Consider the following 15,958-nt stretch of genomic DNA (forward strand, 5'->3'; position numbering starts at 1 on the left):
CCGCTACAACAAATTTATCACGTATACTGCGATTTAAAATCCTAGTCAGGAAGGGCAGCCGGTCGTATGGTGTGAGGCGGGGTGTGCAAAAAAGCTAGCAATAAGTAAGGGCTGTTGATGGGGACGTTAAACCTTGTGCAGACTCCTTCGAAAATGATTTTTTTGAGTACAAGACTTGACAGTGATTCATTTGTCGGATGGAGGCAATAAGCCTTGTGCAGGCTTCTTCTAGTCGGGAGTAGGCTATGTGTCGGTACCGGGATATCTAGTTATAAAACCCGCTACAACAAATTTATCACGTATACTGCGATTTAAAATCCTAGTCAGGAAGGGCAGCCGGTCGTATAAAACTATGGTGTGAGGCGGGGTGTGTGTAAAAGCTAGCAATAAGTAAGGGCTGTTGATGGGGACGTTAAACCTTGTGCAGACTCCTTCGAAAATGATTTTTTGAGTACAAGACTTGACAGTGATTCATTTGTCGGATGGAGGCAATAAGCCTTGTGCAGGCTTCTTCTAGTCGGGAGTAGGCTATGTATCGGTACCGGGATATCTAGTTATAAAACCCGCTACAACAAATTTATCACGTATACTGCGATTTAAAATCCTAGTCAGGAAGGGCAGCCGGTCGTATAAAACTATGGTGTGAGGCGGGGTGTGTGTAAAAGCTAGCAATAAGTAAGGGCTGTTGATGGGGACGTTAAACCTTGTGCAGACTCCTTCGAAAATGATTTTTTGAGTACATGACTTGACGGTGATTCATTTGTCGGATGGAGGCAATAAGCCTTGTGCAGGCTTCTTCTAGTCGGGAGTAGGCTATGTATCGGTACCGGGATATCTAGTTATAAAACCCGCTACAACAAATTTATCACGTATACTGCGATTTAAAATCCTAGTCAGGAAGGGCAGCCGGTCGTATAAAACTATGGTGTGAGGCGGGGTGTGCAAAAAAGCCAGCATGAAGTAAGGGCTGTTGATAGGAGGCGTTAAACCATGTGCAAGCTCCTTCACCAGGAGAAGCCTATATGCCGGTACCGTGCAGGTTCTTTCGATAGGAGTAGGCACTGTGTGTGTTTTAACCTCTCCGTACAATCATGATAGTTTACGTTAGGAACTTACATAGGCTAAATGCTACACATTCTATGGCAGAGCCGGGAATCGAACTCGGACCTCCGAGGGTAGCAGCTAACTACTGCACTACAGAGGTGGACTATTTCAGAATATTTTACAACCTTAATTAGTACTATGTTTTAAGAGCTTGAATGGTACTCACATAAGAAGACGTTCGCGAGTTACAAGCCGCTTATCAGTGTCTTCGTTCAAGGTCGAGCCGGAAGATACGTATACAATTTCAGCTAACACATGCATTCCACACAACTCGCTCAGAATGACTGTGCCGATACTTCGAGGACTGTAGGACAAATCTATAGCCTACAGTATGCATGCCTCTCACCCGGTAGTCTCGGGTTCGATTCTCTTGGGAATAAAAATGTGTTTAAATCGCATGAATGTGTTGAGTTGTCCTTCCTGATGCAAAACTAGCAGTATCTAACCTCATAGTTTTACGACCGGTTGCCCTTCCTGACAACTCGGATTGAGAATCTGTCGAGAATCGGGGATTTACAGCTAGATCAACTTCTTAGATTTTAAATCACGAACTATTGTTTTACGGCCGGATGCCCTTCCTGACTAAGATTTTAAATCGCAAGAATTTGTTTTTAAGACTAGTCGCCCTCCCTGATGCAAAACTAGCAGTATCTAAGCTCTTGGTTGCCCTTCCTGACAACTCGGATTAAGAATCTGTCGAGAATCGGGGATTTACAGTTAGCTTAGATTTTAAATCACGAACTAACAAGAGCACGTGGAATTTACCGCCGCCGGGGCAGCACTGTTCTCTCTGGATTAAAAGCTTTGTTTCCAAACAAGAGCACGTGGAATTTGCCGTCACCGGGGCAGCACGGTGATTAAAGATGGTGGATGACAGCTCTGTCAGAAAAGCACATGGGTTTGTAAAGCATTTAGAATTTGTCGCCACCACATAGAGTGTAGCACGGTGATTAAAGATGGCGGATGACAGCTGTCAAAAAAGCACATGGCTTTGTTTCTACGTGGAATTTGCCGTCACCGGGCAGCACGGTGATTAAAGATGGCAGATGACAGCTGCACATGGCTTTGTTTCTACGTGGAATTTGCCGTCACCACATAGAGGGCAGCACTGTTCTCTTCGGATTAAAGATGGTGGATGACAGCTGTCAAAAAAGCACATAGCTTTGTTTCTACGTGGAATTTTTCAATTTGCCGCCACCACATAGAGGGCAGCACTGTTCTCAAAGATGGCGGATGACAGCTGTCAAAAAAGCACGTGAGTATGTTTCTACGTGGAATTTGCCGTCACCACATAGAGGGCAGCACTGTTCTCAAAGATGGCAGATGACAGCTGTCAAAAAAGCACATGGCTTTGTTTCTACGTGGAATTTTTCAATTTGCCGCCACCACATAGAGGGCAGCACTGTTCTCTCTGGATTAAAGATGGCGGATGACAGCTGTCAAAAAAGCACGTGAGTATGTTTTCAAACAAGAGCACGTGGAATTTTTCAATTTGCCGCCACCACATTTCAAAGGTAAGTAGCTAAAGAGGGCAGCACTGTGCTCTATAGATTAAAGATGGCAGATGACAGCTGTCAAAAAAGCACGTGAGTATGTTTTCAAACAAGAGCACGTGGAATTTGCCGCCACCACATAGAGGGCAGCACTGTTCTCTCTGGATTAAAGATGGCGGATGACAGCTGTCAAAAAAGCACGTGAGTATGTTTTCAAACAAGAGCACGTGGAATTTTTCAATTTGCCGCCACCACATTTCAAAGGTAAGTAGCTAAAGAGGGCAGCACTGTGCTCTATAGATTAAAGATGGCAGATGACAGCTGTCAAAAAAGCACGTGAGTATGTTTTCAAACAAGAGCACGTGGAATTTGCCGCCACCACATAGAGGGCAGCACTGTCCTCTCTGGATTAAAGATGGCGGATGACAGCTGTCAAAAAAGCACGTGAGTATGTTTTCAAACAAGAGCACGTGGAATTTGCCGCCACCACATAGAGGGCAGCACTGTTCTCTCTGGATTAAAGATGGCTGCATGTCGAAAAGCATTTTTCCAAATTATCCGCCACCACATTTCAAAGGTAAGTAGCTAAAGAGGGCAGCACTGTGCTCAAAGATGGCAGATGACAGCTATCAAAAAAGCACGTGGCTGTCAAAAAGCACGTGGATTTGTTTATCTCGAGCTAGTGAGGTTAAGTTGGTACCACTAAGGTTTATTCCCGTCAAGATGGCAGTACTGAGGTTTGCGATGCGTTGTTGTCTGTCAAAAAGCACGTGGCTTTGTTTACAAATCTGTCAAAAGCACGTGGCTGTCAAAAAGCACGTGGCTTTGTTTACCTCGCGCTAGTGAGGTTAAGTTGGTACCACTAAGGTTTAGGCCCGTCAAGATGGCAGTACTGAGGTTAGCGATGCGTTGTTGTCTGTCAAAAAGCACGTGGCTGTCAAAAAACACGTGGCTTTGTTTACCTCATGCTAGTTAGGTTAAGTTGGCACTACTGGGGTTTAGGCCCGTCAAGATGGTAGTACTGAGGTTTGCGATGCGTTGTTGTCGATGACAGCTGTCAAAAAGCACGTGGCTTTGTTTACAAATCTGTCAAAAAGCACGTGGCTGTCAAAAAGCACGTGGCTTTGTTTACCTCGCGCTTGTGAGGTTAAGTTGGCACTACTGAGGTTTAGGCCCGTCAAGATGGCAGTACTGAGGTTAGCGGTGCGTTGTTGTCTGTCAAAAAGCACGTGGCTTTGTTTATCTCGCGCTAGTTAGGTTAAGTTGGCAGCACTAGAAGAGGCCTCTGGCTGAGGTGGAGGAGGCCACTGGGAGGCCACTGGCTGAGGAGGAGGAGGAGGTGGCCACTGGGAGGCCACTGGCTGAGGAGGAGGTGAGAGGCCACTGGCTGAGGAGGAGGCCTCTTCCGAGAGCCGGAGGAGGAGGAGGCCGCCGAACCCGTCTATTATACTACTACCATAGGTTTGTGTTATATGTGCGAATTTCATTACATGTGAGTAGTACCATAATGTGTGGAATACCGCGAGTCTACGCTACTTTTGATTAGTACCGGAACATAATAAATAGCATGGTTCTATTTTCCTAGCGATAAATAACATTTTGAGGGGCAGATGACCTGGATTTTGGACCCGATTCGTCTACAAGCATTATCGATTCAGTATTGTGCTTTAGACGCAATCCCTTGGTCAGTAATACTATCATTTAACGCTAGTTTCTGGGAATGTGGGGTATTGCGGGTCGGATCCACTGATTGTTTTAACTTCATATCCATCCATTCGTTCTTCGCCCTCCCGTTTTCGAATCTGGTTAGTGGAGGATTCTGGATTTTTAAATTGTAATAACATTTCGTCTCATTTCGTACCATTAGGGGCCGATGACCTAGATGTTAGGTCCCTTTAAACCACAAGCATCATCAAAAATAATGCCTGGTAGTCTCTAATCATTTATTAGTTAGATTCGTCTTCACACGACTTGTGTGCCACCCATGTACCTGAGGTTCCACTGTATATAAACCCGTTTTTCAGTTGTACCTGGATACAGTCTGTTTCATAGTGGAGTGTGAATTCGTCCGTAAGCTGACCAATTTCGCTCACTTGCTGCTGAGGAAGGTGGTACATTCAAAATTCTAGAAGCGAGTGAACATACGGGTTATTACATAAGCTTTTCCACCATACAGAAGGAGATACATGTTTTGACTTCGGCTGCCCGAAATGAGGCCAAATTTCCCATAATAACGCCACTGGTATATCCCAATACTTCACTCATCGTTGCGATGAAGTCTAGAGCCTGTGTTCCCTGCTCCTGACTGAGAATTTCCCCCTTAAAACGGGGATCCAACATACAGTAGTTGCTGCAGCATGAATAGCTTTACATGCAAATATGTGCCTCAGGTTCACAGCATCTTTAATGGAAGTTTTGTCTACTGGAGGAAGTGTATTACATTCTACGAGTTCCCTAGAAATGCTATCACAGAATTCATGTACATCCGAAATTACAGCATTTACGACTTCACCATTCCGGATGGCTTCTGATATTTGTCACAAGAGACGCCATGCCTCATCAAACTGCTGCCATGTTTCATCTGCTAACACAGAAGCTTTAAGTGTTCTTGACACACTACATTTTGGCATACAATACTTCCTAACACAGCCTCTTTATTCTTAAGTAAACTGCCCAAACAAATCACAGTACCTGCCCAACGGGTTGGCGACGAAAGCTTTAGTGTCACAGAGGTATGACCGTATTTCTCTTTTCTCTTGGTTTTCAATAAAGCATTGGGGAAATGGCGATCCTTAAAGAATTTTACTATTTTCTTCGCTAAATGAAAGCACTCTTGCAGTGTTCTCAGTGACATTAAGTCCTTAGTAAATTAAATATATGTGCTGCACAGCCTATGCGGTATATGAGTGTATAATGCTCTTCTACTATCTTCCACGCAGCACGCATATTTCGCCCATTGTCTGTGACCACTGCTGTGGAACCTATCCGCACCTATTTAGTTTAGAAGAAATGTACTGTGCAGTTTCACTTTTCTCACCAGGTCTTATACTTTTGTACAATATTGGCTGAGGTGTTGTCACGATAAAGATCACAACATTATTCCCTGATACATCAGTCCACCCATCCGAAATCCATGCAAGAGCAGTTGAACAATCCAACTTCTATGTGACAAATGTCTTCACGTGATGATATGCAGCAGACAGCAAAGATTTGCTAAGCAGGTGTTGACTAGGGGGCTCATAGCCAGGTCGTATTTTCTGAAATGCTTCTCGCCAATATTTCGAATTCAGCATAGATAGTGGAGCAGCTAGCCCTAGCAACAGCTTCGTCAATGTCACTATCAGCTGCTTGATGGGTAATCTGTCGTAAGTTGTTCACTGAGAGAAGAATTAGAAGGCATGGATGATAGCGTAGGTGAAGACGCTGTCCTTGATACTTCAATATTCTGCAGCCCATTATTTTCCAACATATTTCTTTTTTTTTCTTTTTCTCTTTTTACTTGCGATGCATCATCCGAAGCTACCCGTTTAACAGACTAAGGGCAAAGATCACATCTGATAATATGTTCTTTTAATCGTGATGCCAGGGCGTTATAATATTTAGTTTTACAATATCTACATGTTGCCTCTGTCTCATCATCAACCTGTCTTAAATCGAATAGATTACACAGCTTTGATCGAGGACGCATTCCACTAACTAAACTATTCGGTTTGATTACGTAAGATAGCTCAGCCTCAGCGTAACGTAAACTCAAGCGTGTCAATACTGTCTGTCTTTATATAGACCTGTGACATTGTTTCTAGTTGTTTCTGGATTCATTCCGTCCATTCCAGTATGACAGCCCCTAGTGCTTATGCAATACATGCTGCTGTATGGTATAGCAGGTTGTGTGACAACCGGGATGAAAAAACATTCCTACCTTTCTTACAGGGTTTTAAACGGTTTAAAACAGCACGTTTATCAATTCAGCGGTGTTAAACTGTATTTTTAAATCTCTAGTTCTATGCAAATTAATGTGTGTATTAAGACGAACACAAACACTCAGCTCCCAGTTGAAATCATGGCCCGGCGGGGAATCGAACCTGGAACCCTTTGAACCGAAGTTCAGAACTCTGACCATTCAGCCAAGGAATCGTACTCCTTTACATTCGTACCACAACCCCTAAATATCCTCATAACCATATGAAGAGATCTGTAAATTCTGTTTAAAACCTCGTTAATATAATTACTCCAATGAAGTTTTCCTTTATATTATCTCCTAGAGCTGGGTGGATTAAAGTTTTCATTCTATACTCGGACAGGATATGACGGGTCTCTTAGACGGTAACACCGTCTCTCAGCCCAGGGAGATTTGTGTCGGTGAATTGCGGATAAATGAAAGTTGAGTGCAGCCGAAGCCTAGAATACAAACTGCCCCGTATTCGCCTCAGTGCAGGAGGAGAATGGAAAACCACGGAAAACCATTCTCAGGACAGCTGGCAGTGGAGACCAGCTCCTCCGCCTCCCGAATAAAGAGCTGTTAGGCCAGTAAAACTAGACGTTGTTAAGCCGAAGAGTACTCTACTTGGTGAATTCCTAGGTACTTACAGTTATCCCCATGAGATATTTGAAGTGACAGAACTGTTTCGCTTGGTGAAACTTACAACCTGATTTTCACCTCGTTTACCATTTGTCGACATCGTTTTGCAGTTGCTCACAATCCTTTCACTTATTCGTTACTCCATGCAGCATATCATCATCCGTATCTGTAATTCCACTTCTTTACTCATATCATTTATAAGTAGAAACTGGAATCACCGATAAGGATTTTTGCGGATAATTTTAGAAAAATGTTAAAAAGTTGAAAATACGTGGAATAAGTTTCCAGAATATCGTCATTGCAGTTGAAAATACCGCTATGTGACAATTCTGATGGGAGAAATATTGACCCGCAGCACACGTATCACAGAATGAAAATCGTTGATATAGTGCATGCAATACTGAACCTTAGATAACAGAACCTTTCTGGTCAAAGTTCTAAGCTGAAATATTATCATTTAGCGGTTTTTCTAGGTGCAATGGCGATATGTATTCTTCAATTTGTACTATAATTATACCCCCCAGTTACTCGAAAATATAGGAGAGAGCATATAAGTATCTGGTTAAGACCGCAGTTAAGGTATGTTGACAGTGTGAAGGACCCACACCAGGATTACTTGATAACGTAAAATGGAAAAATCTAAAGGAAAGCAGCACGATTGGTTCTGGACTATTTCCGACAAAAGAATAGTATTACGAAAATATTAGACACGTTGGACTGAGGAAATTTCGGAGTAGCGAAACGAGCTGCTTGACTGAGCGCTATATTACGAGCTGTCAGTAGAGAGATGGGGTAGAATGAGATTAGCAGACGAACAAGCTTGAGTTCAGCTTTTAAAGGCAGGAATGATGATGATGATGATGATGATGGTGATAACATAAAATTGAAATTCAAAGGGACAAATTGGGGCAAATATTAATTTATAGGAAGAGGAATTAGGGATTGGGATAATTTATCAAGAGAAATGTTCGATTAATGACCAAGTTCTTTTAAAACATTTAAGACTAGGTACACCTTTCCTTGATACCTGAGCTCCCTAGTGCTGAATTGGTAGACCTCGGTTATCTTCGAGATTCGTATTGGCAACCTTTGAAACACAAACTATGAATCGCATATGCATCGCCGTGAGACATCTGGCGTACACTTCACGTACTAGTACTGTTGTTGTTTACATAGCAAAGCCAAACTATAGAATTCATGCTAGGAACAAGATTCGCATCGAGAAAAGTTATATATTGTTATATAATAAGTGTGTGACACAGTTGTTGGCTTAAGATAATAAAAGTTTAGTAAATTAATATCGATCGATCATATTATCGATTCAATTCAGATTTAATTTCCATTCAGTTGGCAGTATAACCGGAACCGGCAGAGCTCCCTCCTTACTCCTCACCACCGTAAAACTTGTGATCAAGAAAAGGTTCGCGTTTAGTAAATTATCCACCATCTGGGCGAGAACCCTAAATGCAGAGATTGATTGATTGATTGATTGATTGATTGATTGATTGATTGATTGATTGATTGATTGATTGATTGATTGATTGATTGATTGATTGATTGATTGATTGATTGATTGATTGATTGATTGATTGATTGATTGATTGATTGATTGATTGATTGATTGATTGATTGATTGATTGATTGATTGATTGATTGATTGATTGATTGATTGATTGATTGATTGATTGATTGATTGATTGATTGATTGATTGATTGATTGATTGATTGATTGATTGATTGATTGATTGATTGATTGATTGATTGATTGATTGATTGATTGATTGATTGATTGATTGATTGATTGATTGATTGATTGATTGATTGATTGATTGATTGATTGATTGATTGATTGATTGATTGATTGATTGATTGATTGATTGATTGATTGATTGATTGATTGATTGATTGATTGATTGATTGATTGATTGATTGATTGATTGATTGATTGATTGATTGATTGATTGATTGATTGATTGATTGATTGATTGATTGATTGATTGATTGATTGATTGATTGATTGATTGATTGATTGATTGATTGATTGATTGATTGATTGATTGATTGATTGATTGATTGATTGATTGATTGATTGATTGATTGATTGATTGATTGATTGATTGATTGATTGATTGATTGATTGATTGATTGATTGATTGATTGATTGATTGATTGATTGATTGATTGATTGATTGATTGATTGATTGATTGATTGATTGATTGATTGATTGATTGATTGATTGATTGATTGATTGATTGATTGATTGATTGATTGATTGATTGATTGATTGATTGATTGATTGATTGATTGATTGATTGATTGATTGATTGATTGATTGATTGATTGATTGATTGATTGATTGATTGATTGATTGATTGATTGATTGATTGATTGATTGATTGATAACATTATGTACTTAACGTTTGAGAAAAATGTATTTACGTGGTTAAAAGTATATGATTACGTTTTTAGAATACGTATGTAAATTTTTACTATAATTATACACTCCCCAATATTGGAAAACATGGTTGAAACGTCCAGCTGTTTGAATAAACCAAGCCACACTACAAATGTTCCGTCAGGCGTACTTCTCGCGTAACAGGCTGGCATTCTCCATAGTTTCCGAATTCTGTAATACTTACTGTGGATGTACAATACAAAAGTGTGTACTGGTACTGTACGTGCTGTTTTCAAATTTTATTTTAAAGACTGGAAGAAAAGGTTGCTTCAGAACCTTTCATAGCACTGATTATTTGGTCTTATACTTCTAACAGAGTACTGGTACTTAAATATACTCCACTGACGTGAAAAGTAAATTAAATTTTACCCACCTAATGAGTTGGCCGTACGGTTAGGGGCGTGGAGCTGTGAGCTTGCATTTGGGAGGTTGCGGGTTTGAAACTCAGTAGCCCTGAAGGTGGTTTTCCGTGGTTTCTCATTTTCACACCAAGCAAATACTGGGGCTGTACCCTAATTAAGGCCATAGCTGCTTCCTTTCCACTCCTATCCCTTTCCTCCATCGTTGTCATAAGACCTATCTGTGTCAGTGTGACGTAAAGCAATTTGTAAAAATAAAATTTAAAAATCATTTTTAATTTCACCCCTGTCATGCAAACACAGACACGCACAGTTAGGCGGTTAAATACAGCAACACTTTCAGCAGTGAATAGCCCTCAAATGCACTAAATTTCATTATTTGGTTTTCATCAGTAATTTACATTTATACAGAAAATACAATAATGGTATTTTCACATGCAAGACACTTAGAACATGTGCACACAAAAATACACAGGATTTCACAATGTCCAAGTGATTACATATACACAAAGAATGCAGCAGAATTATAAGTTGTCAAAAGTCCTTCAAGATCAAATTGTTACCTGCATGATGTAGTATTCAGTAGCAATACTTTGGCATCACTTAAGAAGTCTGCTCTTCAAGCTTGCTCATGTTTGTAATGATAACTATTTTCTAATTATATATTTATACTTTTCATATGAAAATTTGTGAACTCTTCTATGTCACTTGGCAAACCCAACATGTCCAGTCAGATAATTAAATAAATAATATTATTAGAGATATATTTTTAACAATATTAAAAACACATCAGTTCCTGAACGTGAACCCCAACATGAATGCAAGTCTTGTAGCCTAATTAAATGCTACTGCAATTGCATTCATAAGTTTGTAATTCACATTTAAACCCAAGTGGTTAGCTTAAAAGAAGTATCATACAGAAAACAAAAAGATGACTATGCTCTTGACATCTCTTCAAAATACCTTTTTGCTTCTGGGGCTCCTTCCTCAGTACATGAATACCATTACATAATACTGCTGTTGATGTCTGGCATTTGCCACCATCACTCTCCTAAAGTTGTCAATAATAAGGCAGATTAGTGATGCCATTGTGATTCCTTGTTTCTTTGTGTTTTACTTAGCATGCACAATACTTTTGAAGTCACAGTGCTCCTGGAAATTGGTGCATTTTGTGGTCTGTATTAGTAATGATTTCAACAAGATCTTCAGAGTATAAGCTTTGCAATTTTTTTTTCCTTTCTTTATAATCGCCTTTGGTAATCCATATCACATATTCTACCTTTATAATACAATTTGAGTCTTTATTAATAGACTACATTTAAATTAAAACATGTATTGATTTTAATGTAGTCTATTAATAAAATATAAACATGTATCAGTTTTAGTGTAGTCTATTAATAAAGACACAGATTGTATTGTAAAGGTGAAATACGTGATATAGACTGCTAAAGGTGATATATATGACAATATGGGCTTAGCACAATGAAATTTATTTTATGTAACTTAATTTCTTTATAATTCTGCTCTATCACAACTGTGAAACTTATTACCTTTTGCAGGAAATAATTTAAGAAATATGTCACTGGCCAGTATTACAAGGTACTGTACAAAGTGATAAGGTACTGATTCTTGTTTTGTTTTCATATCTGACCATAATATCAAATTATTTCCTTGTTTGTCAATCTCAGTTGTCAGTTAAGAGCAGAAATAGGAGGCAATCTCTTAAAACCTCTTCCCCTAACTATTTCTGACCATAAAAACATGTATTTCCTTCCCACCACAGAGTCATGATTGCTACAGAACCTAATAGCATTCTACAGACATCGGTTGGTGAAAATTAGTTACCGAGCAGAGTGGCCACGCATGTTAACATGCTACTGCTACAGAGCCAAGCTCTGCATTAGGGAGACGGGTGGGTTCAAAGCCCATTGTTGGCTGTCCTGGGAATTGTTTTCTGTGGTTTCCAATTTTAACTTCCAGACAAATTCTTGGACAGTTCCTATTCATAGGCCACAGCCGATTCCTTCCACTTCCTTACCCAATTTCATTCACGATCATTCATTTCATTTCCATTAGGTTGGTGTCGGGAAGGGCATCCGGCTGTAAAAGCATGCCATATAAATTCATCTCACCTCATCCTCGACCCCATATCAAGAAACAGGACTAAGGGATAGATAAACAATCTGTGGAATTTAGTTCAAATACTGCGTTATTGATGTTATGATGTTTTGAGTTGCACTACAATTCTGCTTCCACTTACTACAACTCACAGTAGCACAAACAATGGAATCTGTTGCTATGGTAAAAGAAACATGGCATTTACTACCCATTTTCACATAAAAGTAAATCATGACATTTACAATGTTCTGGAAATGCTCACCTCAGATATGTTTGTTATCAGGTTAACAATAGTATTTTATGTTTCCAGGTCCTGGTCTTGTATTCCAAGTATACCCTGAAGCTGTTGCAACATTGCCTGGTTCACACTTCTGGTCTATGCTCTTCTTCTTCATGCTCATCATGTTGGGACTGGACAGTGCGGTGAGATTTCCAACCACGTATCATTAATATTATGGGCTATACTTGTATAGATACTCTTGGGTACGTGAACAAATCGTATCCATGAAATTCCATTATAATTTTTGCCGTAAATGGAAGATAATAATTGCTTTTATGCAAATTAAGATTAAAATTAGTGGTAAATTAATAAATACCAATATTACTAGAGAAATATAAAATACATACATACTTTGCTACATTACAACTATGAATTCTACTACATCACTATACTTCAGTATGTCTTTTGTTCATTTAACAATTTGATGATGATGATGATGCTTGTTGTTTTAAGGGGCCTAACATCAAAGGTCATCGGCCCCATTTAACAATTTTGTGTGTTCAGTCTTTGCTCACTTAACTTCTTTGAACTCCTTTGCTTTGGTTCATGTTATTTGGTGGGGCGACTTGTTGACTTGTGCCCATAACTTATTAATTAATTAATTAATATAATTACTGGCCCAGAGATCATGCTATTTTTCTTTCAACAAAATTTCTTTTTTGCGTTACTTACGGTATAGTTTTCACCTCCATTTTTCCGTTTGAACTGCCTGCGCTAGTCATGACGGGTAAAGATATTGAGAATTCACAGACATAACACTTCCATTCGTTGGTGCTAGCCCTGGACCTTGAGAAGGAAACAAAAGACGGCACAATGAAGCAGAATGCCACAGATGAGAGTCACGACCACAGCGAAATAGTCGCCGTAGATACGTACTTATATTTCTCTAGTAATAATGGTATTTATTAATTTACTGCAAATTTTACTATTGATTTGTGTGAAAGCAATTATTATCCTCCATTTAGGACAAAAATTACAATGAAATTTTGTGGATACGATTCTTGTATAACATTTGTGTTTAATTAAAATATATTCTGCTACCGTATGTGACAGTAGATGGTACTACCTGTGACCGTATGGCCGAGGGTCTGGCGGCCGATACCAAACCAGGCAAACTAAGGGAAAACCAATAGCTGCGAGCAGAGGAGTTTTCCCTTGGAAGGTTTGATAAGATAAGACCTTTGTGTGGGGAAAAAAACTATAAATTTATCAGCTGCTGCCTTGCAGTGAGGCAGGGGACTGCCAAAGGCTAAGGGAGACCACCCTAAAAGAAAATCCTCTAGTACATTAGGCCTAGCAAGTCAGTACAAGAGTAATGGGTACAATGCAGTTGCTTTCAAAATGAGAACAAGCCTTGGAAATAAACATATTCTGAATGTTGACAATAATTCAAGTACTCTTGGAACTAATGATGATATGTCTGATGTGCATCATAGAAACAAGCTTCAGATTGGAACCTTAAACGTTATGACTCTAACAGGAAAATGCAACAAAATCACGGATTTAATGAACTGTAGACATATTCACATCCTAGAGCTAAGTGAAACCGAATGGAAAGGTTGCAACACAAGAACATTAGAGGATGGATATAAATTATACTGGAGTGGTAATCCTGCAGTGGCGAGGAATGGATTTGGTTTTATACTCCATACAGACATTGATATTGTAACAGACATCTCATTCATCAATGAGAGATTAATCAAAGCTAAAATATGCCTAACTTGAGAAACCCACAAACTGTGATCCAAGGTTATGCTCCCCAGCAAAGTTGTAGTGACGGCCAAAAAGCAAGCTTCCTAGGAAAGTTAAAGGATATCGTTGATGAAGAGAACATAATGATAATTAGGAATTTTAATGCCCGGGTAGGAACTGATAGGTTAGGTTATGAAGGAATTATTGGTCCAGATGGATTTGGTAATAGAAATGAGGAGGGTGAACTTCTGCTTGATCTATGTACACGAAACCAACATCTCGTGAAGAACTCGTGGTTTCAGAAATGGGATAGCCACAAGATAACGAGATACAGCTGGGATGGTCAGTATAGATCAGTGATAGACCTTATCGTCACAGATAGGCCAAGTGGAGAAAAGGTGCATGATGTGAGAGCCTTGATAGTGACCATAGAATGCTCATTGCAGACCTAAGAGTCTCCAAACCTATTATTAAAGTAAACAAGAAGAAAAAACATGAATTGTCAATAACAGACACAAAGAAAGATAATGAAGAATGGAATGATTTTAAGGCAAGTCTGGTTGGTAGTGCAGATAAAATATGTCATTAGAACAAGCAGAAGAGTTAGAGAGAAAATAATATCTTAGTGGAATGATAAAATGAAAGAAACCATAATGAAAAGGAATAACGTGAAAAAAGCTCTTGATGTGGCTAAGTCTGACAGAAAAATCAACAGCGATCAGATCAACAATAAATTAGAAGAGATAGCGAAAGAATATAGATACAGGACATTGGAAATCAAAAGAATTGTACGGGAAGAAAAAGAGAAAAGTTGGGAAGAATTGACAACTAAAATGGAAGAAGAGAGTAAAGGGAATATGAAAATGATATATGGAATAGTAAAAAGTAAAAGATCAGATAAAGAAGCAATTACAGCTCTAGAGATAGCAGGTACGAATATAGTTCACACTATGAAAGACATCAGGAATACAATGGGACATTATTTTGACAAGCTCCTAAATGGTCCTAATGAGATCTCTGTTGAGAATGTAGGATAGAAAACAATAGAGGAAGATATCCCAATTACATGGACAGAAGTAGAGCAAGCTCTCCATAAGATGAAAAGTGGTAAGTCAGCAGGAGTTGATGAAGTTACAACTGACATGATAAAAGCTGCTGGTCCAGGAAATACAGTGACTGTATAGAGTTCTAAGAACAGTATGGAAGGATAATTAAATACCTCAATATTGAACAAAAGGGATGATAGTTCCTATCTTTAAGAAAGGGAGTAGAAGGAAAAGTGAAAATTATAAAACATTACCCTCCTATCACATGGCCTTAAAATCATGGAGAAGATCATTGAAGCCAGAATACGGGATATACTAGAGCCTATCTTAGAAGAGGAACAACATGGCTTTAGGGCTGGAAGAAGCACAACAGACCTGATATTTGCTTCAAGGATGTTGGCAGAGAAACACTGGTAAAGAGGAAAAGACCTAATTGTTGTGTTTATCGACCTTGAAAAGGCGTATGATAATGTTCCTAGATCAACTATTTGGAAAAGTCTTAGAAAACATGGTGTACCAGAGTACCTTATTAGGAAGATCCAAATGTATAAGAATAAATTGACAAGAGGGTCCACCTTTTCAATACAATATATCAAGTAAATGATATTACATAAGTCTTGGGACTAGTTTCAGCCACTTAGTGGCCATCTTCAGCCAGATAAAACTTAAACAGATGTTGTGATAACTAAAACATATGTATAACAGACAAAGACAATGTTGCAGGAATAATTATAACATTAAACTATTGTACGTGCAACTTTTAGTGATAGCCAGTGTTACAGGGGTGAGGAGTAAGGAGGGATCTCTCCCGGTTCTAGCTGGTAATACTGC

The 15,958-nt window shown here is 39.1% G+C and overlaps 1 protein-coding gene across 1 annotated transcript in view; it reads left to right on the forward strand.

The window, feature by feature from the left end:
* LOC136866387 (sodium-dependent noradrenaline transporter-like) overlaps positions 1–15,958 on the forward strand; it is a 184,295-nt gene that overhangs the window by 123,867 nt on the left and 44,470 nt on the right. Inside the window, exon 8 of the mRNA XM_067143290.2 lies at positions 12,420–12,532. Within this exon, the coding sequence (XP_066999391.1) occupies positions 12,420–12,532 (113 nt within the window). The remainder of the gene's footprint in view (positions 1–12,419; positions 12,533–15,958) is intronic.

Source organism: Anabrus simplex, chromosome 3 (genome assembly GCF_040414725.1).
Source record: "Anabrus simplex isolate iqAnaSimp1 chromosome 3, ASM4041472v1, whole genome shotgun sequence".
In the NCBI taxonomy this organism is placed as follows: Eukaryota; Metazoa; Arthropoda; class Insecta; order Orthoptera; family Tettigoniidae; genus Anabrus; species Anabrus simplex.